The 25,114-nt window shown below is 38.8% G+C and overlaps 1 protein-coding gene across 2 annotated transcripts; it reads right to left on the reverse strand.

Moving 5' to 3' along the window:
- Nucleotides 1-1,587: 1,587 nt before the first annotated feature.
- On the reverse strand, nt 1,588-25,009 carry lmtk2 (lemur tyrosine kinase 2). 2 transcript variants are annotated; one of them, XM_007557406.2, is made up of 15 exons: nt 24,469-25,009; nt 19,132-19,265; nt 18,893-19,046; nt 18,629-18,705; nt 18,291-18,409; nt 17,336-17,423; nt 13,661-13,791; nt 10,754-10,838; nt 8,981-9,102; nt 8,031-8,180; nt 4,950-7,920; nt 4,584-4,716; nt 4,275-4,505; nt 3,685-3,717; nt 1,588-2,506 (listed from the first exon to the last, which is right to left on the reverse strand). In XM_007557406.2, the coding sequence occupies exons 1-15, from the start codon at nt 24,572-24,574 to the stop codon at nt 2,478-2,480; spliced, it is 4,563 nt and encodes a 1,520-aa protein (XP_007557468.1). In that variant the 5' UTR covers nt 24,575-25,009; the 3' UTR covers nt 1,588-2,477. The 2 variants fall into 2 exon arrangements, with proteins under 2 accessions (XP_007557468.1, XP_007557469.1); XM_007557407.2 differs by lacking the exon at nt 3,685-3,717 and having other exon boundaries at nt 24,469-25,008.
- Nucleotides 25,010-25,114: the final 105 nt, after the last annotated feature.

The following is a 25,114-nucleotide window of genomic DNA, read 5'->3' on the forward strand; positions in this document are numbered from 1 at the left end:
TAGATGGTAGATATAACTCACTGAACCCAACTCCTACAGTTTAAAAGGAAATTTTATCGAATGTCAACAAAATGTAGTCTGACAGCATTTGAAAAAGTTAAAGATTTTTTTCATGTATAGTGAATAAAAAAAAAAAAAAATCTGATTAAATGGGATTGTCTTATGTACCCTGTTCCCAAATGTAATCCTCAAAAAGTCAACAAAAAAAAGCAAAGAAATACTTTACATGAATTTCACCTACTTGCAGTATTAACAGGTAATTTTTTTAAACCATTTGGATGTGTGCAGTTTTAAGTTTTAATACCAGCAAAGCTAAAATTGACTGATATGAAAATCAATTAATTAATTTAACCCAACGTGTGGAAAAATAATCTCTCTGCAAGTAATTATTCTGCACTGTTCCAATAGCGAGACGGGCGGAAAAAAAAATATGCAGGACGAAAACTTTTAGAAGTTTGTTTGCATTTATTTTCATATTAAACAGTGTAATTATAAACATTTCATTAAATTACACTAAGCATGATCAATATGAAGTAAAAATATTTAAAATCTACAGGTTTTAAAGGACAGAATGAATTCACATCTGCTTCCGCGTCTTAATTTAACCGCTTTTAGTAGACGACTGATATGTTCCTCTGATTCAACTCAGCTTGAAGTTACAAAAATGAAACCTCCTGTTGATAATTCAGTTATTACATCTTTTCCCTCCCCCCACATTTACAAACAGAGGAAAAAAAACAAACAAAAAAAAAAAAAATCAGAATCCATATATACACATTGGAACATCTCAACATTAAGTTACATTTCTCAAATGTGCAAGATTAAGCAAATGTATACTGTGGTCAAAATAAAACGATTTCCTTAAACAGGTGTTCAAGTTTAACTGAGGAGCAGGCTGCTGGTTTAACAGAAGTTAGTGATGACTAATATGGTGCCTTTAGGAGAAGGAGAGGTGGAGGCCTACTACAGGTGAAGTAAAGCTGTTCACAAGTGACAAATATTTAAGGTGGTTTCATCATCCAAAGAAATAGGCGGTATAACCTACACTTCCAAATGTAATGGCTGTAAATGAAGACAGGGTAGAAAATTGTTAGTTTTGTTTGTGTCGATCATACAAATCACATACAGCGAATGAATGCTTTTCAAAGAGGATATTGCCATGTTTGACACAATGTAGGAAAAAAAAAAAAAGAAAGAAAGAAAGGCAATTAACTACATCCATAACAACGTATAACAGCAGCCACATTTTGTCCGTTTTGTTCTGGTAGTGTCACCAAAGAACAACCGCCGCAGTCACCGGATCGTCCTATGAACACGTTAATGAAATTCATTGCACGTTTGTTTGCAAACGACTCAATTTCGACACCGTTTTCAAAATAGAGATTTCTCACTTCTCTAAAAAGAAAAACAAAAAGAAAGAGAAATTAGTTCCCACATCGCCCGGCTCGACGTGCGATTCTGAACTATCCGTAGCGACAGAAAAACGGAGGAAGAGGGAGCCGTCTTCGCGGAATCAACAGGCACCATGATTAGACCCGGCGACGACAAAACAACGTCGTGCATGTTTCAACTAAAATAAAGCTTTACAAAAAAAATTATTTTTTTTTTCTTTTAAAAATCAATCAATAAATCAGCAATATGTTCCTGTTCTCGACTGTTTTACAGCTGAACCTCCCCTTCGTTAAGACTGATAATGATCAATAATAATGGCAATAACACCCTCAGCTTACTGCTAGTGCTCCTTGCACAAAGGAGCGTGCAGTGCGTCACCTCGACAGGCTGTTCGGTACGTCTGCAGTCCTCATCCTTTTAATTCAAATACTGCTACAGAAGGATTAACCGCAGAATGTCATCTCCTATCAGGAGGCTCATTAAACTCAACCGGAAGATAGAAGAAAAAGATCAAATAAAAGGCAACCACTGAAATAATTGCACAACATGAAGGAGAGAGAAAAAAAAAAAAACATTGATAAATAATTACATTTTAGATTTATAATTGTAGTTCTGCTGAGATCAAAGAGCTTATTTCTGTTTGGTTGTAGTGATTATTTGCCAGCTCTGACTTAGTTCATTAATTTAAAATATTTTCTCTTTTTTTTTTTTTTGGTGAGAGCAGGCAACAAAAGGAAACAGACACACATTTGGAATGTGCATGATAAGTCTTTAAAGCAGCACATTTGTCTTTTTTTTTTCCTTTTTTTTTTTTTTTTCCTTAATTGCACTCGACTGAAATTATACCAACAGAGCTGGACAGTTCGCGTGGCTCGGACCGGGACCAGTCCAAATGTCTGAAATCGGATGAAAATCCGTTTTTTTTTTTTTAGTCAAATCGCCAACTCCTCTGAGAACGGTTCTGCCTGAGGCGAGCGCTCCACAAACTGTCCTCATCCCAACATTCCCACAAAAAAAAAAAGGGGGACGGGCATAGCTTAATTCCTCAGTAGTGTTTACAGATAACGGTTCCTTCGTCTGTCGCCTTAGTCTTTTTCTCCATCCTCACTGCTTCCTGTTGGGAAAGAAACAACGAATGAACTCACAAGAAACATCCATCGGCGATCCTGAACCTGAACAAGATAAAGATTTCTGTGTTCAATGAAGCCAAAACAAGCTCCCATTTTCTTACCAGCGTCATTGTGAAGCTTAAAAATTATGTGACTATTTTACAGTCAAAAGACGTCAGAATGAGAAAAATGTGAATTAATATTTTAATTAACTATTATATTGAGATATGTAAATGCTTTTGTCTTGCACCTCGCCTTTACTCCTTTGGACATCAAATACACTCTTAAGACCATCATAGAAACATTATGCATCCAAATATTGGTTTAAAGAAAATCTATGAATCGCTATTACCTTCTGTTCACAACTTGCATAGATATTCATAAACCTTCTAAACTTATAACACCCTAAATTATGGTTCTAGTGATATTTTTGAAGAAAAACATTTATTTATTTTGCAACCTGGAACTTTTGCAGGGGTAATATCCGAGTCTGGAAGTGTCAAAGATCAGTAACAATTACTTTGACCAGGCTCATCAAAAAAAAAAAAAGAAAGCACACATGTAAGTTCAAATTTACAGTAGATGAATTTAAATAGTAGAAAACAATTAAAAAAATAACTTTTTGAAGGAATGTCAACATCATAAAATGGAACAAAAAATATATGACTGTCAAATCAGGCAATAGTGTAGAGTGGGATTATTGAACAGCAGAGAAGAAATGTAGAAGGGACAGATTTTTCTATTTAGGCATGTGAGAGCATACAGACGTGTGTATATATAACACATGTATAAATAACACAAGGTATTATTGCATTCAAAACTAATTGACTTGATTGATTAGACACAAAGGGGGCATGCAGTAAATGTATCACGCTGTTGTAATGCAGAACACAATCTAGTCAAAGTCTAGATTGTTTGCTTTATTTAAAAAAAGATTATCATTTTAAATCAGAGGTTTAAACATTACAATGTTGTATGATTGGGGTTCTTTTTATTGAAATCATTAGGAAACAGATAGTGTGATTGACAAATAGAATAATTGATCATGTGCAATTATCTTAATTGCTAAAAAAAAAAAAAAAAAAAAAACACCAACTTGATTAGGGCTGATTAATCAAATCAATCGTGAAAAATTGATTATAGAAATAATCGTCAACTAATTTAGTAATCGGTTAATAGTTACCTGGAGTATACAGACTCCAAGAATGCACATTTGCTGAAAGAACAACAGTCAGAGTAGTAATAAAGTCAAAACTGTACAAAAAGATGCATACATTTTTTAATTTAAAATACAAAACCTTTCATTTATTCATTCAAAAACTAAACAGACATCTTTTTTTTTAGCATCAATTGCTACAATGATCAAGTGTTAACATTTTTATTTTCTTTTTTAAAAACTGTAATTACTTGTCTATGTGCATGTTTTAATGTATTTTTAACATCGTCTGAAAAAGGCTCAAGTGGTCAAATGAAAAACTTGCAGAATGTGCAAATTTCTTAAATAGAATTAAATTAACCGTCAGAATAATCGATTATTAAAATTGTTAATTCTGATTAATATTAAGTGCAATGGGATGGTACTCTCAGCTGGGTAAAGGTTTTATATTTTAGCTGTTTTAATTTTTGATAGATTTAGAGACTGACTATGTATTAATTAATCAAATATGTAGCCTATTGACTAACAAATGGTAAAAACCTTGTATATAAAACTAATGATTGAGAAAAGATTTCATCTTTAAGTCTTCAAAGATGGAAGACTGATGCTGAACTTGCCTCCTTGTTCGATGTCGGAGTCGGTGAGATGCGTCAGGGAGAAGCTGGCGATGTTTGCCGGTGAAATGGAGAAACGCGAGTAGGTGGAGGAGCTGCTCCAGCTCGGCTGCAGCACGCGTCCGACTGACAGGGGAGTAGAGGACACGTCCTTAGAGACGGGGTCTTTGTCACTCTTGGAGAGGAAGGCAGGTCCGGGTGAGGAGAAGTCGTCGTCCCACTCAAAACCACCACCTGAGAGACGTCACAGAACACGTTAGCAGATTGGATTCGTGTTAATCGGTGACAGTGAATACCAGGTTTTCGCCTCACCCTCTTCATCTGTTGAGCTTTCAGAGTTAGCAAAGCGGTTCAGGTAGCTGGCTGTGGACACGGGGCTGCTGAGCTCTGGGGACTGACTGCTCAAACCAGACAAGTGGTCTCCCAGTTCCTTAGTGGGCGTCTCCTGCAACGCAACAGGTCAGAGAACAATTAATAGGACACAAATGAGCGCTCCGCTTTTATTGGAACCTCTGTACAAGAAGTGTGACTGGCTTAAACTGTTCTAGCTTTTTGTAGTAACATTAAAAAAATGCACAAGGACAAAAAACAAAAAACGTTTAATTTCAGAACATTTATTCAGTGAATTTAAGAAAAAATTTTTAAAAAATTGCGAAATAAAATTTAAGTTGTCATTACCTGGTCAAACAGGTAGACTGTGACATCATCGAAGAACGACACCGCTCTCCTGGAGTTCTCTGCATTGTGCCTGGATGCAAACGAGGAAGACGGAGCTTCGATGTTCAGGTTGGTCGGTTTCAGCAGGCTCTTCAGGTTCCTGCCGCTGGTGTCGTCCGACACAATAATGGGCACGGCGTGCACGACTTCGTCCTCGCTGTCCTCGCTGGAGCTGTGCAGCTGATACGCGCGCATGTCGTCGTCGGAGTCCTCGCTGTTCTCGTCCTCCTCGTCGGCGTCGACGCCGTCTTCTTGTCCTTCTAAACCCGGACCGTCGCACCTGCCCAGGTAGCGGCCCTCCACGTCGGGCTCTTTGATTTTATGACCGTCGTGGGCGTAGGTTCTGGTCAGTTTAGCGTGAACAGCGCCCTCTAGTGTCGGCTTTGTGGCGGGATCGGATGGGAGAAGGGACGTTTCCAGACCTTCTGTCGGACTCAGTGTTTCAGGAAACGAGTCCTGGTGATTCTCCGTTTCCGTTTCTTTTCCATTGTGAGCTTCTGCCACTTCGCTTTTTAGCTCCTCTCTAATATCTGAAGTCGCCTCTAGATGCAGGTCCTCAACATCAACAGGTGCAGAGGAATCTTCTTGGGAAAATAAAGCATCAATATCTCTTTCCTTGTAAGCTTCCAGCATCTGACCTTCAGTGTTCCTCATCCATGCGACTTCTGCAGAACTTCCTGCGGTCGACTCCTCTGCCTTTTTCTCTGGTTCCGATTCATTATCCGAAAAGTAGGCGGAGTCTCTGTAGTTGCTACCAGTGAGTGGTTCTTCTGCAGGATCTCCGTGGTCTGGCCGGTGATCCTCGCTTGGATCCACACCGCGAGTTTCGAGCATACCCTCAGCCTCAGAGATGACTATTTTGGGGGGGACCAAATTGGTGGAAGCACAAAGCTCTTCCGACTCCTCTTCGATGGAAACGCCAACGTCATTTTTCACAGGGGAGCAGTCTGCGACGTTGGGCTGCGAGTTCCATTCGGGAGACTCCAGGTTCTCCGTCTCATAGCCGCTGTCTGATATTTTGTACGGAGGCTGAAGTTTATTTTGGGAGATTTGAGCTTTCAGCTCCTCCGCCTGCTCCGCCAGCCGATGAATGTCGAGAGAGTCGAGAGAATCTGGCGTTTCAGCTGAATTGTCCACCGTCGGGACGGTGGTGGACATGCTGTCTTCCAATAAGCTATCCTGGCTTATCTGATCCAAAGAAGGACCGGACACGAGGAGAGAAGATCTAACGAGTGGGTGTCCGTTAGTCTCCAGGAAAGATTCTTCCTGATCAGACAGATTTGTTTCCAGGTCTAGATCTGCGTCCTCAATCAGCTCACTCAGAAGGTCGTTGCTCGTTAGGTCATCGTTCTGTCCATTTTCAGAAGGGATTGTTTGAACTGGGAGATTTTCAGGCATTTCACTTCCTATGACCTTTGAGACTTCGTGGTCATCTTCAAGGCTGGGGATTTTGGCATCTGTGGACAAAGAGTCTGTAGTGGCACTGTCAGAGCAAAAAGGGATATGGCCATCCATACTGTTAGTGATGTGCTCAAACCTCTGTGAGGTAGAATTGAAACCGGAGTCTGCAGTCCTGTCTGAGGACTGGAGCAGAGTGAGGTCTTCAGTGGAAGAACCGTTACTGACTGGCACCTGGCTGTCTGTTTTGTCATCTGCAACCACTGTAATGGAAGGCACCAGAGTTTTATTTTCTATCAAAAACGGCCCCAAGTTGGTGCTTGGAGAGTCTAAAAAATCCCCTATTGAGGCTGTGCTACTTGTTGCAGGACTCAAATGTGTATCTGCTGTGTTTAAGCTGCCTAAAGTGTCGAGGTTGTCCCAGGAGTTCATCTTGAATGTTTCCTCGGGTTCGTGGACAATGCCCGGTAAGAGAAAGTTCTGCAGTGGATTTGAGAAGCTCGAGTCCTCTTTCATCAGGTTCTGTTCTCTGAGAAACAAAAAATTATCAGACAGTTTTTCAGTCTCCAGACGCCTCCTTGCATCCGTGTTTTCCTGCTCTCCTTCCATAGCAACCGGCTGGTGACAGGTGTCCCCCTCCTCTAAAAAATAGCTCGGATTTGGGTTCACGTCTTCGACTTCCAAAGCTTCATCAAGAAAAGGGTTCCCACTGCGCTGCGGGAGCTCCAGAAAGTTCTGCCTCCAGGAGGGGGAGTCTTCGTGCTTTGACCCCTCTTCAGTGAAAATGTTGGTGTGGTACGGACTGTCGTTTTCTAGAGATGACCAGATGTGGCTGTCTGGTAAATATGAATCCTTTGAGTCGATGCTTTGGTGGAAAAAGTCAGCATCCGTGCTCGACTCGTCCAGACGGACATCTTGAAGCACAACAAAGTCTTTCTGGATAGAAGTGAAGCCCATGTCCTGTTCTGCGTTCTCAACGTCCCCGTCAGCGCTCTCGCCTTGCTCCTCAAGCTGGATATAATATTCATTCCCATTTGATGACTCCTGCGAATTAAACACTGGGACAATCCCAGGAACTCCTAATGCAGAGTTCCCACTTTCAGCTCCTCCTGCCCTGGGTAGAGGATCGGGGAAATGAGCCTGGATGTCCTCCCTAGAAACAGGGAAGAACATGCTCTGGTAGTTTAAGGTAGTGTCCATGTCTGATCGGCCGTGGCTGCTGTCGTAGTGGTCATGCTTGGCTGCTTCCCAAACGTACTCGAAGCTGAGACCTTTGCTCGTTTCTGTAATGGTCAAAACTTCGTCTATCTCTTGTCGCAAAGCATCGTCGGCAAACTGGTCCAGGATCGGGAAAGACGAGTGGTTAGCAGTCTGTCGGGTGACGGGATTAGGCTTCAGTGCATCCCAGCGTTGCTCGAAATCTTCCTCCATGTCCTTCTGGCCTTGCATTCGCAGATAGATTAGCAAACGGTGTACTTCCTCGGCTGTGGCCCGCTTCTCAGGGGAGAGCCAGCAGAACTGCAACACCTCATACCTGCAGGTACAAAAAACAGATAAATCATTTAGACTTTCTCCTGACTTTATAACTGTTTTTCTACTCTATTTGGGAGAAAAATCTCTCAGACAATGGCTGAAAAGTCTCACCATCTGTCAGAATAAGGAAGCTCTAGTTGCGGTTTGAACAGTTTGACTTGTTGCTCCTTGATTACATGATGTAGAACCTCCCGGTCATGCAGGTGTGGGTACGGCTGAGTGGCATTCTCAAAAAGCTCCCATAATGTGACCCCCAAAGCCCTGCAAACAGAGGAAGAGCGGCAGCTACTGTTAGCCCCATAAAACACACTTGCTGCTCAGCAAATTACATGAACATGAAACAAATGCATTTAAATGAATGAGGTTACATAAAAACACTGGTAATTATTGGAAACATTTCCAAGTGGAGCAGTATTTAAACGACAAATTATTGCCGTCGCAGGAAAGGAAAAACAAGTTAATTTTTAACACGATACTATCTAGAACAAAGTATCATCTGCCATCTGTACTTTAACTCGCATGTTTGCAACACTTAACTGACTTCAACTGGACAAAAAGAAGTCATGTGGTCTTTATTAGGTTCTATATCCAAACTGGTATACAGTCTTTTTATTTATTTTATTTTTTTTACCAGGGTTGGAAATCTTACATAGGCCTGCCTGACGTTAGAAAATTTGCAACGTCGATAGTAAAGGCTAATATTGTAATAATATTGTCTATTATTCTTGTTCCTCTCTTACATCCAGCGTCAGGATCTGCTGCTTTCAGACTCCAACTGTGCAACTGGCTAAATATTACAATAACATGAAAAATGTAGGTTGATAACACTAGGAATAAAGTTGCAAACAATTACTTAAACTTCAAACAGTCCTTTGTGATATAAATATTGCACACACTGATATGCAATATACATTACAAACATTTTCATCCAATTCACTGAAGGTTTTAACAGTTTTTTCTAGAACTCGGAAGAAAGACGTGATCAACTCATTATCAGGCAGATTTTTTTTTTTTTTGACTCTTCAAAAGGTTTTTTTTGGTCAGCAGATATGTGTACCTACCACACATTGCTGGCCTTTGTCTGCTCCATCGTAATCACCCCCCCATGGCGCTCCGCCACCAGTTCAGGAGCCAGCCACCGCAGGGGTGCGAACACATCATCCTCCGTGATGATGTAATCGTCCTGCAGAAATGGGATTGTTTTAAACGTGGCGTCACACAGATATGGATGAGAGCCTAAACGAAAAGCATCGTAAAGAGCAGAGATTTAGCGACTGTTGAGGCAGCACACCCTGACATTGCCTCTCTGTTTTCTTACAGAAATAGATTCGCTGGGTGACCTTCCATCATGAGTATTAAATTCAGACAGCATAACTGCTGGCTAAGCTGTATTTCAGGAATGCAGTAGATCCAACTGCTGAGGACATATGCAGCACGTCAAGTTACAGAGAGGACAATCCGATTTCTGCGGTGAAATGTATCCCATGTCTGATCAAAGGGGACATTTGTTTCGTCTCAGACTGAACGCAGTTATTTTCTGTGCGCTCGCCTGGGTAAAAATAGCAGAGATTGAGATTCTTCTTCACTATGAAACCCAGCCAGGTTTTGATGTAGTCATGACAGCGATTTAGCTACGAGTAAAACACAAAAACTAAACCAAAGGATGAATGGTCCAAGTTTTGATTATCACATCATCTTCCAATAGGACCCACCAAAAAAAAAAAAAGCACATGTGTTTTTGGTATTTTATAGAGCACATTATCAGGGACTACCTACAAATAACTTAAAAACATTTGACAACAGAATACAACTATGAAATATTTAAACTTTGCAAAAACCAAAAGAATATCCACAAGTACATTCTCCTGAAGTGTATTTTAGGTCAGGCACATAGGTTGGTCACCCAATGAATCTGGATTATTCCTAAAAATCTAGAGATATTTCATCCTTTCCAATAACATTCAGAGTGAACAAAACTATATTTGCTGTGGCATCTCCTTTTCCGGCTTGGTTAGGGCAGCTGAAACATCAGTCGTTAAATTTTATGATGTTCAAATTCAAGCACCAAGTTCATGAAGGATGGGAACTTTTTGAAGATATTTTGTCCTTACACGATGAACTATACTGAAATATCACATGCCGAATTAACAAAAAGTCATATTAAAACAGAAAGTAAACATGCTAGCATTAGCCTAGCACTTCTTCAAACAACTGAGAAAATGTAATGTGGAGGAGAACCATGGGGAATTCCTTGGTTATACGTGTCAACTTGGATATAAGTTTAGGACTAAAGCTTGTTGGTTTTTCTTTGGGATGCCTTGTTAATACATATTAGCATTTTCACCCATTTTCCTCTCGAGTTGGAGGAGTGCATTTTGACCGACCTTTATAAACTGCTACTGGGATTTAAATAAAAAAAATTCTGCCACTGTCAAGGAAAGTACATGCGTCCTAAACATCACTGGTGTCTGGGACACAGTGACAAAAATAATGTAAATTATGCATTATAGATGAAATAGTGTTTTATTTAACTACATATTATAGTTCGGAAGAAGTTGTTTATACAGCATATTTGGGACTGAATCTTAGCTTGTCATGACAACTTCTTCATTTGTGAGGAATACTAATAAATTACATATGATCATAAACTCAAATTTCAGATAAGCAAAGACTATTTTGCAAACAGTATTAAAAAATCCAAGTGAACCTATGAAAGCTGTGTTTCTGTGAAAAGGAATGTCATTAGTTAGCATTAGATAAAAAAACAAACAATGTATGCAGATTATTACAGTAATTATGCACAGAGGATAACAAACCATGAATAATGTCCTTACTTTATATCTGTAGGGTCCGATCCCATAGTCTCCCACTTTAACTGTAAGATCTGAGGTCAAGTAGCAGTTCCTTAGGGCCAAATCACTGTGAGAACACACACACACACACACAAAAAAAGCATTAAATATTTACTAAGATCAATCTCGCTTCTTTCTTTAAGTGTCGGTTTTTATACAAGCTTTGCTCATCTGGTTGTAAGAGATTACCACGGAATGGTTCTAGAGGGGCGTCTCTCAAGAATCACAAATGATTTGGGTGCCCACAGGAATTCAGTACAAGTGGCTTCTCCTTTTCCCCCACTCTTCACATTAAACTCTTACGGGAGCTATTTTTTATTTTTTTTGGCTTGGGCACAGGATGTTGCTTCTGGAGAGGAAACGGACCGAGAGCTTTTGTCGGTCTGCCAGGAGAGGGCGTCCAGCTCAGAGGTTCTGCACATTAAGCATTCATTCACAGAGAATCCAGAGGCAGGCTCCTGTTACTCTCTGCCTCACCGGCGTTCTTGGTACACAGAGTCCTTTTTTTAAACCACCCAATGACAGACGCTGTGGACACCAATATCCTTGTGCGTACATGCATAGCCTAGCTAACAACCTGTCCTGCAGAAACCTCTGAAAAGATAAATGAAGATGCATTTTGAAGCACTCCTGTCCTCCGCTGTTGGTTAACGTGTCAACATGTTAGTGACACAGTAAGGAGGGGAACAAGTTCAACTTGTTGGCCCTACAAGTCCGTTATATGGTGAAGAGGCGATCACTTCAATACCCATGAGGTATTTGTGGACTCATTCCAAAACCCAGCTACACTCTCGGGTTCAGCAATACTTGGGTCACTCAAATCACTTCTTGAAAAATAATATTAACCAAGTGGCACATTTTGAAAGAAAATTGTTAGTTTAGATGACAATTTAAAAAAAAAAAGTTACGGATGCCATCTTTTAAAAGTGCAATATTAAACAAAAGTGTAAAACAACATAACATGAAAGAAAAAATTACTAAAAAACTAATTTTCAGACATACATTCCTTGTAAATAATTTGGTGGCATTAGTGGTTGAGTTGAAAAGTCATTTTTAATCATGTCTAAAAAGCAAAAACATTTATGGAATAAAATATTCCCTCCACCCATCCAACACCTGACAATGCTTTCATGCAAAAACAAAAAGCTCATATGTGCATCCTAAAATCAAGATAAAAATTCAACTGATTGTGAATACAAGCAATTATTTTACCTATTCAAGCAATGTCATATTTATAGTTTTAAGAAGCCATTTCCAAAAGATTTGAGTTGAAAAAAGTCCAATGACAAAAACAAAAGATTCCAGTAATGACCAATTTTTATTTTCTTTTTGTTGGTCATTACTGGAATGATTTAATTATTTCAATCTTTGATTCAATTATTTCAAAAATGATTTAATTATTTCAATGTTAAGTTTCAGGGATTTCTTTTAAACTGAGCCAAATTTAAAGTTTCAATTGCATCATTTGAGCCAAACACGGTCACTTCTAGCTGGGAAAAAAAGCCCAGGATGACGACGGACAAATGTCAAAGTTGAAGTTTGAAATGGCAGCTGAAAAAACTAGCAGGTGACATAGTGCTGCCTTCTGTTGTGTAAAGATTATTTTTGGTTGAGAAATGTTTTGACTACAGGTGAAAGAGTTCTCGGCACTGGATAAATACGTTTAAGAATATTACTCCGATTGAATTTAATGTACACTGCCAAAGAGAAAAAAAGAAAAGAAAAGAAAAATATTGATTTATAAGAGATCCCACACTTAAAAAATGTAAACATTTTAAAGTTTCCAAAAAGGAATTTATTAACGAGACAAGCTGCTGATTGAGTTTTGCTCTTTTGCACCTCCATTCTTATCCCTGCATAGCAAAGCTGAGATTTCAGCCTGGGACGTCGGCCCACACAGCACTTGTCCCGAGGGGTTTTGTGTCTGTGTTGCTGCACCAAGCGCTTACCCTCTTATATACAGTTTCATCAAGCTGTACACTGTGTCCTTTTTTTTAGTTCGCATAATGAGTTAGTTTTTTTTTTTTTTTTTTTAAACGTTTTGAGTTGAACCTGTCAAAGAACCATTTTCACTAGTGAAAATGAAACGAGTCAACGCTGAGGAAATCGTGTAGACCTCTCTGTGAGTTGTAACAAGGATTAAACCACAACGCCCAATATGAGGATATCCCTTTACATGCAAAGAGCAGAATCATCATATCCCTCTGGCAGCGGACAGCTGACACTGTGGCAATGCATTGGAGCTGTGTAATTGGAACCCTCAAAGCTTATTCTGAGCATGCAAAATAGAGCTGATGAGCTGAGCATCGTATGCTAGCCCCACCCCACCCTGCGATCCCCGAGTTCTTAACATCTCCCTGCACCCCTGCTGGCGGGGGTGGAGGGGTATGAGGTGGGGGAACCCAACCAGTGCTGGCTGTGGTAAAAATGAAAACGAAACGCGGCCGCTCCGCTGTACAAACCTTTTTTGGAGAACACCTGTACTCCTGAGACTGGTTGGACAGACAGTAGGCAAGTAAAACTGACTGTCGGTCTACGTCTTCACAGTCATTTCCACCAACTTTTATGACTGTGTACTTACCACATGACACTTTAAATACCTTGTAAAATTAATTATTTTAGAAATCAAAGTAGCAAAACTTACTGATTAGGTAAATATTAACATATTTGAAGTTTGTTCTTTTTTTAAAAGCTCTCAAAATAAAAGTAAATAATCACAATCTTTAAAAACTACAAAACAATGCTGACACAGCTGCTGTCGCTGACAAAGTAAGCAATACCCTAAACAGTGGCTGCACAAAAAGAAAAAAAAAGAAAGAAACACATTGCTTTGCTTAGCGGATCAAAACTGTGTGCGCTTAATTAAGTGTTGCAGTTCTGAAGTGCTACCTGTGCAGGAAGTTGTGTTTGTGAAGGTGAGTGACACCAGCAGCAATTTCGCAGGCCATCCTCTGCAGCTGCAGCAACTCAGCGTTTCTCAACGTCCAATCCTGCTGAGATAGATAGCTTCGCAAATCCCCCTGCAGCAACAAGCAAAGACGCACACAAAGAGCAGTTAACCCATTCAAAGCAAACAACTGACCAGAAAGAGAAATATTCTGTAAATTATTTTAAAAAAAAAGAAAAAAAAAAGGCAAGAGATGCCAATAAAATGCAGTGTGCAGACGGTGCCACAAAGGGGCAGCAGACTCCCCGCTTCTTGTCTTTTCAGCACTTCTCACAGCCCAGGGTGAGACAGCCAAATAAGGGTAACACAATTCAGTGCTTCTCAGTGCTGTGTCACAGATTTATAAATAAGAGTGGTCTCGGTCAGATCGAGAAATTACTGCGTACTCATCTCGTCTGGACAATTATTCATCGCCAATACAATGAACTGGAAATATTCACATTCAAAATGATAAAGAAACTATTTGGAAAATTAACCCTGCGGTTTGCCGGAGCGGCGTGACGACAGAGCAGTGAGACGTCAATCATGTGGTGCACCGGGAACAAATAGTTAACCTCTGGGGGGTATGCCAAAGAGTCAGTAAATTTGACTTTCAACAAGCGCTCAGGCCCAGCCTCGTAGCACATCTGTGTCTGTCATTCATTAAAGTATAACAGAAAGTGACTGCCAAATCGTCAATGTGTTATTGTGTAAACTCCTTAACACTTACTTTGGGGGAAAAAAAAAAAAAAAAAAAANAGGCCCAGCCTCGTAGCACATCTGTGTCTGTCATTCATTAAAGTATAACAGAAAGTGACTGCCAAATCGTCAATGTGTTATTGTGTAAACTCCTTCCCCCTTACTTTGGGGGAAAAAAAAAAAAAAAAAAAAGCCTGCTAAAATGTGCAAAACAGTCGGTTTAAGAGAAATTCCCTTAAATTAGCTAAACATGCAAATATCTTTACTGTTTGAGTTTACATGCTAACGTTTACAAGGAGTATCTTTTGCAACAAGCTGTCTAGTTCCTTTAAAATCAGTCATATGAGCTCAGTTCTAAGTATTAATTGAGTTTACTTCACGATTACACACTTTTCTTTGTCGGTCTGACACATAACTCTAATAAAACACATTGAATTATAACGTGACAAATATGGAAAATCGTATGTTCGCCTTTGCTTGGCTCTGTATACACAGAAGATCCAGCAGGGCTTTCGTAGAAAGTCTTAACTCTAAAGCTGCATTCAAAGTATATAAACGTAGTCGTTTGTCTACCTTCACTTGTGAATCTTTAGGAGTAGGTTATGAAGTTTGTGTTCCAGGAAACATGCTACTAACAAAACAATAAAAGTACAAGCATGTACTAAGTTTAGCTTAGCTGCTACAGTATCCAGTTACAAAAATGAACATAAAAATGAATTCCAGGTATTTTCTGAGGCAACTCGGGATGCCATTTTGGAGACTTGGAGGTATTTTAGAAATTACCGTAAGCCTATTTGCAGCGTCTACCTAAGTTAATAGATCACCGAGGGCTACCGGGAAATGTAAGCAATCACGAATCAGAAGGTCAGTTTTGAAATGGTGACTAATTAAATTATACCCCAAGATTAAAAAAAAAAAAGCAATTAAGAGATTCGCTGATAAATCAGCAGTTAGTGGATTTGAGTTGGTCAGAAAAATCTATTTAAAATTTATAAGCCCAAGCACTATGAGGTTCTGCAAACAACATTCTTTGGTGTGGGAGTTGTATGACTCAAAAATGCTTAAAAATAAAGTATGTAGAAGAACAAAGATGTAGGAAGATGTTTGAAAAGAAACTGCATCTTAAAAGATGTTGAGGAATTTCTGCATGGTATTCAGACTGCTAAAGAATGGCTTCTTCCCCTGGCTTCTTTTAGCCTAACTTTTAACATGATTTATTATTGATAACAATAAACTGTGTGGACAAATTTTAAAAGCCAAACTCGGGTGCTGCTTGCCTCACGGCATGAAACACGGAGGCATTTTTGACAAACATCCCGACTCCTGGCCGCACACTTAAAGATCGTCACTCAATTGACATCACTTGATATTTTAGAGCCCACAGCAACAGTTGTTTGATGTATTTTGATGTCCAAATGCTTTGAGTTTGGGTTACCCAGCATGGTTGATGTTGAACAGAAAAAAAAAAAAAAAAAAAAACACAATCTACAGCTTGACAGAAGAAACATCACACTTGATTGGGTTTTTTCAGGATTCAACTTGTTCACAGCCCAGCTGTAGGGTCAAATTTCATGTTTGGACATCTAGATGATGACTGATGCAGCCTTTAAGTAGTGAGAAGACAATTTTACCTTAAACACTAACAAAGAACTTCAGCTCTTTGACGTTAGATGCCAACTGAATTCACTTAAAGAAAGAAAATATGCAGAGTGCAAGTCCAGCTCCATCTTGAAGCAATGACAAATCTTTATCCAGCGAGGGATAACGAGTGTGCACATCACTCAGTTGTGCTACCCTCACACATTATCACCCTCAACATACAGGACCTACTCTTCCTCTCCCTAATGACTTGTGGCAAGTTATTCACCTCGACTTATTTCCATGTGCTGTCAGAGGGATTACTGGAGCTGGCTGAGAAAGACCACAATGCCAGAACTTATGACTTATGCCAAGTGTGGGCAGCTGACAATACCCCGGCCCAAATGAGATGACGCAACCCCTGGCCAGACAAATTCAACTGGACTCGGCTTAAGTCGTTAAACGGGTTGGAGAAATGAGAACAAGAAAAAAAAGAAGACATTTGATTGTATTAATTTAGCAGACTACACAGCCAGTAAGCAACCCAACAAACGCCGACAATACATCAGACAAATGGGATGTTGATCTACCCCCCCCGCCTCCCTCCCACCCAAAAAAAAATAAAACAGCCAAAACGTAGCTTTCCCACAAAAAAACAAAAACAAACAAACATATGGGTTTGTTTGTAACCATTACTGCACGTTTCTTTAGCTACAGCTTCGTTTTCTTAAGAATTCATTCAACAGCTGCCAACGACCATAAAGGGTTGGCCGTAAAAATGCACAAACACAGCAACTGGTAGAGCTGACACCAGAGGAGCGTAAATGGAGCCTGTTGCTTTACTGGGTGAGGTGGGAATGTGAGAAGTCCAGGGCTTACTGTAACTATGTAACTGGCTGAAGGAGGGGATTGGAGAGGGAAGCGAAGGGTACTCCCCCAAGTTTGTCCAGGCTCCGTTGTGCGCTCCGTGAAAGACGTGAGCAAATGACCATGAGGACCAATGAGTGAAATCAGTGTGTGCAGTAGGTGGGAGGTCCAATTTGGGATTAATATGTTAAGCTTTTAATCTACATGGTCCAAAACAGCAGTCACTTCTGAGAATTTGAACAGTCCTTGTTATTATACAAGCTCAAGAAAACGCTTCAAAATGATCAGTTAATTCACTTTTTTTTTTTTTTTATATAATGAAGCATTGGACAAAAGTAATCACACAAAAAAATCTAAAGACAAATGTCAAAAAAAAAAAACAACCAAACTTCAATTCAAATATGCATATTTATCTGGATTTTATCTCATTTAGTTGCTTTCTTTCTTTAGTAACTAACTTATTTATGACGACCGGAAAGCACATCTTCACTCACCATTTCACAATACTCAAACACAAGCAGGAAGGGGATGGCCTCGACGCATTGTCCGAGGCACTGGAGGATGTTTGGATGCTGCAGCACTCTGAAAACAACAACCAAACACAAAGGGTTAAAAAAAAAGTCTCATTAATAAGGCTAGAAAGAAAGGAACAAAGAAAGAAGCTGTACAGCTTTATTTTGTGTTTTCAAATGTGATAAAATATTGTGCAATGTATAGAAGAAAAGGCAGAGGGTGCTGCCAACACTGGTACTACTGTTCAAATATGGACAAAAAGACAACATAATCAGTAGTTTGGTATTTAAAATTAAAACTGTTGATAATTTGTCATGATTACTCATTGGGTTTATAATAATAGCGCATTTACTGAAATTTATTGCATACACTTTCCATGCGATTACATATTTTAAAAAGGGTACAATCTTAGGATTTAAAAATGACTTCAAGGACTCAGTAGCAAAATGTCATATTTATGAAAAATCAATAAATCAATTTTCAAGGGGCACATATGATTATCTTTAGACTAGAAGTATCTTACTCAGCCTCTGAGGCTAGAATCTTTAGTAGAAGCACATATTGCATGAATAGAAGATCTTTGAATATGGAGGAGTTTGTTGAAGTAGCAGCTTCCCCTCTGTTTTGATATAACTTGTTCATGATTTGACAATTATTTCTTGAGATTAAAGCTAAGAAATAGTGATGGATACTTAAAAGAATGGCGTTTGTTTAATTTCATAAATCTTCAATTTGTTTTAAACATCGAAGAGTTTTTTTAGATGAAGTGAACATACTGTATTAAACTGCATGAGTGAAGTGAAATTATTTTTGTTGATCAACACGTTTGTGTGATCACTTTTAATAAAAAAAAAAAAAAAAAAAATTTGCACATTAAAAAAGAGCCAAAATCAACAAAAATGCATTGTGTTTAAAATGACTACTTCGTTCATCTACCTGTATGGATCCCCCTGCTGCAAAAAGTCATTCTGCTCCTTAGCACTGGCACTTGCTTTCAACTCCTTTACCACCACTCTGGCTCCCCCAGGGTCTGTGTATATTTCACTCAACAGGACCTGACAGCAAATAAACACAAGCTAAATAATTAGGGGTCCTGTGAAACGAGCAAACATCAACTGAGAACATTTACATTTTATTCCCTGTATTACCCAACTCCCTACCAAATACATTAATCACCAATTAGCATGAAAAATGCTGTCTGCACAAAAATAAGAAAAACAGCAGGATAAAATGCTAAGCTCAAACTTTAAAAAAAAAAAAAAAAAACATCTTACCTGACCAAACCAGCCATTTCCAATCTCCTGGATGTAACTCAAACTGTGGCGTCCTACTTTGAAACCACTTGATGATTCTGAAACACCAAACAGAAACCAAATCAAAACTGACTGTACACAAGTTTTGCTTGTCATACTTAAAAATGTAAAACCTGTTGAGAAATGTGTTTCCAAAAAGGGTTGACAAAGTTCAAGTAGGTGTAATGTAAAGAATTTAAGCCTGGCTTTGCCAGTATTTGTGTTTTTGCTTATTGCTCATCTGACCTGTGATGCTGGCCAGAGGCTGCAGATGCGGGGGTCCTGGCAGTGGCACGGGAGACACAGCGAGGGTGTAAACCTCAGCCGGAGACTGCATAGAAGGCGTGTCCTCTGCTGGCGGAGTGAAGTCGATCTCATCATCAAAGTGGTCCTCAAACTCCTGCTCAAAGGAGAAATTAATTAATTAATTAATTAAATTAGGAGGAATTGTGCTCTTGTGACAACCTGCCAGCCGCCTCTCTCACCTTGAAGTCGATCTCTCTTTCCTTGCAGCAGGTCATGCAGTTCACTAGCACCACCACCAGAGCCACAAGCACAACTAATGACACGATCAAGGGCAGGTAGAGAGACACAGGCAAAGCGTCCCCTGTGTGTCCATCTGAAATGACAAAAATGGATAAAAGAAATGAAAAAAATAAATAAATACATTTTTGGCTGTAATAAAAAAAACAAAAAAAAAAAAACAGAGCATCTAACAGCAGTTTTTATCTAAATCTACCCACAACAAAGGTTTGCTTAAGACAAACAAAAATAGACTGATCATCTGATCACAAAACTCCTGCAGCTTAGCCGCCCGACTGCACGCAAAAAGGCAATGTCAAACCAAAACACTGTGCAGTGCTACATACTTATATTTCTAAGTGCACATTATCCACAAACATAAGAACTGTCGAAGCTTTTAGTCCCGACCATCCGGCTTCTGGTTCAGAGACATTCGGAGAGACAGTTGTGGGGGTGTCCACACGGGCCCATCAGCAGCTGATGGTGCAGCAGCGGTGACAGCAGGTGTGGGGTTTCTCGAGCGAGGATGCTGCTGGCCTAGCAATTCGACTGGCAGCTTTAACAACAGCCTTTCAGCCCACCCGCTGCACTTCTCAGCCTCTAGACTGCAGCCGGGCCCGCATCACAAAAATCAGCCTTTTCCATTTTAGCACAACTGGTAAAAGAAATTTCAAGCATATTATATACACACAGAGGTGAATCTCAAAATACGACAGAAAAAAAAATTTAAAAAAAATAAAATTTTTGATATGACTTGGAAGACGAACGAGTAGCTGTTACAGAGGTGAATATTGTGTGTTTACCTACATCTCTGCACAAAGAATTTATGTATTTAATTTGATTTTTTTTTTTTTTTGTGATACTGACAGACCAACACAAAGTAAGGGAGGACTGAAAGAAAACTATACATGGCTGCATTTATACAAACAGAAACCTGAGAAGTGTGGCTGATTACCACCAGTGGAGTCTGGACTTTGATTAAGCCAAACATGATCTAATCCATACTTCACTGTTAGTCCCAACTCTTTTTCAGACAAACAGATATTTTGCAAGGTTTCATCCATTTACCCATGAGCTCATCTACTTGTCCTTAAACATTTGTTAGTTTGTAAATATTTTAAATTTAGTAAACATAAATAAAAAAATAATAAATAAATAAAAAACAGGCACTTTAAAAGTCAGGAGTGCCATCTATTATTGTAAAGCTTTAAAATATTCATGTTCAACTAAATAAATGTTTAATTGGAAAGTACTTTTAAATGTAGCAATTATTTATTTCCTAGTTGAAATGCGATTATAAAAATGCAATGATTGTTGCTCAATTACTTTAACTTAAGAATGAAAAACTGCAACTCCGTTTAAAAAGAGAAAAACAACAATTAGCTCATGTTACGCTTTAGTTTTAAACAGTTGCGTAAATACTGACACTGTAAAGCGAGGGTACTTTATTTAACTTTGTACTCTGAGGTTCTAAATTCTAAAAAAAATAATATTTTCATGAATGGAAAACTGTTTAGAACAGACCCATCCTTTCACATGCTTGCTACATCCCATGGCTACAGGACATAGGATTTTAATGTGGCTATATCATGTTTTTTTTTTTTAATCCTTTTTTTTTTTTTTTTTTTTTTTATTGTTCATGTGTAATATTCTAATGTTCTAAGAAGCTGAAACTGGGATTGTTACCTAAAACAAATCATCCTCGTGAATCACAGACAAGTGCATACTAGTATATGACACAGTCTCACTTTTCCAATAGCATTACCGCAAAGAATTACCGTTTCAACGACATCTTTACTAGACTCAAGCACCTTTAACATCATAACGAAAGGCAGGTCAGCTAGAACGTTAAACCAGAACATTGTTTTCATAAGCATAGGAATTACTGGATTATACTTCCAATTGAACCTGTTGAACAAGACTGCGAAATGGATACTGTGTGAATACTGGATGGTAAAAAACAAATGTATACAATTTCTAAATGGCTCTTTAATGTCACAAAGGATTACATTCAAAACAACCTAGTGGAAAAATTGCCTTAATTGTAGGAAGGGTTTCAGTGCAAACACCCTGTTGTGTCTTCCAGCATAGCAACAAGTGACAAGGAAGTCCAGGACCCCCAGAGATGCTACAGCAGCAGTCAACAAGAGCCGGGTCGCTGCCCCTCCGCATGGGATCACTTCTTCTTTATTAGGTTTTATTTGAGTCATGGGTTCCTATCATGATTTGACAGAGTTCTAAGACAAAGATGGTTTTTCTAGGACCAACACTGTAGGGAGATGTCATGTCTTATTTCAGCTGTACTGCATATTTCAGTAGTGATTCTCACAGAGGAGAAGCTGACCCATTTTTTTAAAACAGACTTTTAAAAAAAAGAAAAAAAAACTGCTTACTGCTAAAAATAAATAAATAAATAAATAAATAAATAAATAAATAAATAAATAAATAAAAATAAAAGGATGTCGGCAGAGAGCAGCAAACTGCACTGTCTGTCTGGCTGGTTCAGGATTTGTCAGTCTGGGATCATCTACAATAAATCAAAAGCAAAGCCCGTGTTACCAGAGTTAGCCGGGTCATTCTTTTCAAGACATTATTTTCACCGAGTTGTGTTCAGTCCAAATATTTGTCATGCTTCTGTTGTCCAGAAAAATAAATAAATAAATAAATAAATAGAATGACAGAAACCTGGTTGGCTTGTGGTGATGTCAACATCAATTTGACTCCGAGCCATCCAAAACAATGCCCTGGCAGCAATATGACAGACAGACAGGCCTGAAACAAGCCTCACTGACTGACTGGTGATCAAGCAACAAGATAACCGGGCAGTGAAGGAATACAGCCAACATTCCCTGTGGTAAACATGTCAGCATGAGCTGGCTTCGCCCCAAAACGAGGCACAAAAATCTATAACTGTACTTTTACTTTACACTAAAAGGACCACACAGGTCACTAAGGCAATATATTTGCTAATGAATACCTAAGCCAGCAGTTTTAATTATTTTTAAGTGCATCCACATCCATGTTCTTCAGCTAAATTCAAACTGTAACAATGAAGAATTATGGACTTGTACCGTTTAATTTATGCACCGGCTGGTGTAGGCCAAACAGGAGTGGCGAGGGAAAGGTTGTGGGTGATAAAACCATAAACAGCGGGCTCATACTGCAGCCTTTCTTTCCTGTATGCTACATTATAACTGAGCAAACAACACTGCTGCTAATCATTGATAGGGGCTGATAAGATTAGAAAACATTGCGGTTACACATTACAGGTCCACCGTTTAACTTTTTCACATTTATATATTTTTTTTTAATGCGGTATTCTGAGAAACTGGAGGGAATGGGACTGATGAAAAATTACCGACGTAATCTAGAAAACACTGAAATTACTTCCTGAAACTAGGCTCATGGGATTCTGAAGATCACCTGTGATTTTCAATCCGTTTGACTTATCCGCTGAATATACAAATCACTATAAAATCTGCACAAGTTTACAGGTTTTGGATAGAATATAACTTGAAAAGGAGAGTCATGATGCAAGCAAATTAGCACATGAAGAGATAGCAAAACATGTATTTCATAAATAATTTAATAGACAACAGTCATATGATCTCACTCATGAAAAGACATGTGATGCAGGTAAACTATCCTCAGTGCTATAAAAGTTGAAGTGATTATTCTGGAAACAGTTTAGCCAGGCTGGTAGGCAATCATCAACTCAACTCTGCAATAAATCTAGACAAAAACGGGTCAGGATATAGAAACATGGGATTGTTTAATAGCGCACAAAAAAATGAAGGTGCATACCAGAATCAATTTTGGATGACTAAGGTCTAAATTTAGGAAAATGTGTAAAATGTTTTCATTTTCAGAATTTTCTCAGTCAAATGGTGCTACTTAAGCAAATCAGTGTCATCGTAAATACACTGATCAATCCACTAGGTTTAAAGCCCAGGAACATCAACAAAGAATGACTTTCCTCTATTTTGGTGCCATTACTAACCTTTGCTAAAACTGTGTTTAGTTGTCGTTTGTATTTGGGTCTTTCCATCTTCAGTTTTGTGTTCAGTTGGTGAAACGTAAGCTCAGTGCAATATTCCACTTCTTCACCTTTGAAAATAACCATTTTGCTTTCACAGTATATGCTTAGTTTGCACAGTAATTCAACTGTATAATAAAACACCCAATAATTAGAGTGATGGGTTACCATCTTCATATTATCGTGCAATTTAAAAGGCAAGGCAAAACACACAAACTGTGATCAAACTGTGGCATCTCCTCAAAAATAGCTTTTAATCTGTAATTGCAGGAAGCAGCTTCAAGGGTTTTATTTTTACATTTCAAGTACAAATAAGCATATAATTCACTACCTCATATGATTTTATTCCAATTTAACATTGCAAAGCTTATCTGTAAAGTCCAAGCTGCCAAAATGGTGTTTAGATGAGAAGATATTTTTTTAAAGGACAAACCAAAAAGTCTGTTAATGTTTTAAAACTCATATGACAGCAATTTACTGGTGTGACACATCAGTGAATAAATATATCATAAGCCCACAAAACGTCCAGATCAGATCTAAAAATTGAAAATGATTTATGTATTCATTTCATATATGCTGTAATATCTGGTTTGTAAGAAAAATGTCAGCAGGATGTATTTTTGTTTCAACACAGACTGATGTTTGAAAGATGAATGTAGTACAATCTCCAGTACTAATGAAATCTCTTGAGTGACCATTACAAATCATTTAAAACACCATAGATGTTTAAAATTTCAACCTTATTTGCTCTTTCACGTTAACGTGAATGTGTGATAAACTGCTATTGAAATGTGAACATATTGGACGAGATCTATACCAACATCCAAGAATTTCCCTCACAATAAAGCGACTTGCTGTTAAATAGATAGCAGAGGTAAATGTATCCAATTATAACGTGTGCTTTCCCTTAGGGGAGAGATTCGGGGAAAGTTTGTTTATGATTAGCTTCTCAGGTGGTCAGTTAGCCAGGTCGTGACTTTCACTTGATTGTGTCGTTCTTGCCGTAATTTTGTTTAAATATTTACGGGTTTGTTCAACCACCGAGTAAAACGGTTTCTCTTTTAAACCATTACCCGCACACTGCCCAACAATCTTCACAAATTACCAGAGAACAGTTATGCTGGCGTTAGCTTTATAGTTGATCATTAGCAGCAGGTACCCATTCCAGAAAATGCTAGCTGGTAGACATGTTTACGTATAAACACAAAGTAAAGAAAACCATATACCATTCATTTGTTAATAAACTCGTCTTCAGGTGCCTTACCTGTTTTGCGAGTTTCCCGAAGAGGGAAAGCTTCAGAGAGCCAACATCCAGACAGAAAAATACAGGTAGCTAGCAATAACACAGACCCATGGCGTCTCTCCATCATCCAAGTTTAGCTAACGAAATGTTAGCCAACTGAAACTGTCCTAAATAAACGGCTGATATAATGCCGAATTACGTGATTTAAACATTGATTACCAATTTACTGTCAGTGTAAGCTACACATAAGAGCACATTTTGGGGCTGTTTTAGCCAGATGCTACTCGCCGGGCTAACTAGCTTGAGCTAGCATGTCGAGGCTAGGAGTTTCAGCTGACGACAGCAAACGCAACTCCGACATGAAGCGTTCCGTTGTCCATAGAGATCAAAAACAGCGGCCACCTTTCGCGAACTGTCATATTTGATGAAAACGTCCAAGCCTTATTTACATAAACATAATCTCAGAAAAAAAAAATCAACAGCCCCTTGGTATCATGAAACGCCTCTCCCCCAAAGCGCCATGTTCCTGTACATCACAGAATAGGGGCGTAAAAATCCATGTGACTGGCAGTTACCTAAACCAATCAAAAGGAAGAATGCCTTTAGCTTGTACTTGTATGGCCAATCAGCGTGTAGTTTTCTTATCAGTCAAGCGAATTCACTGATT

This window comes from Poecilia formosa, unplaced genomic scaffold (assembly GCF_000485575.1).
Source record: "Poecilia formosa unplaced genomic scaffold, Poecilia_formosa-5.1.2 Scaffold88, whole genome shotgun sequence".
Taxonomy (NCBI): Eukaryota; Metazoa; Chordata; class Actinopteri; order Cyprinodontiformes; family Poeciliidae; genus Poecilia; species Poecilia formosa.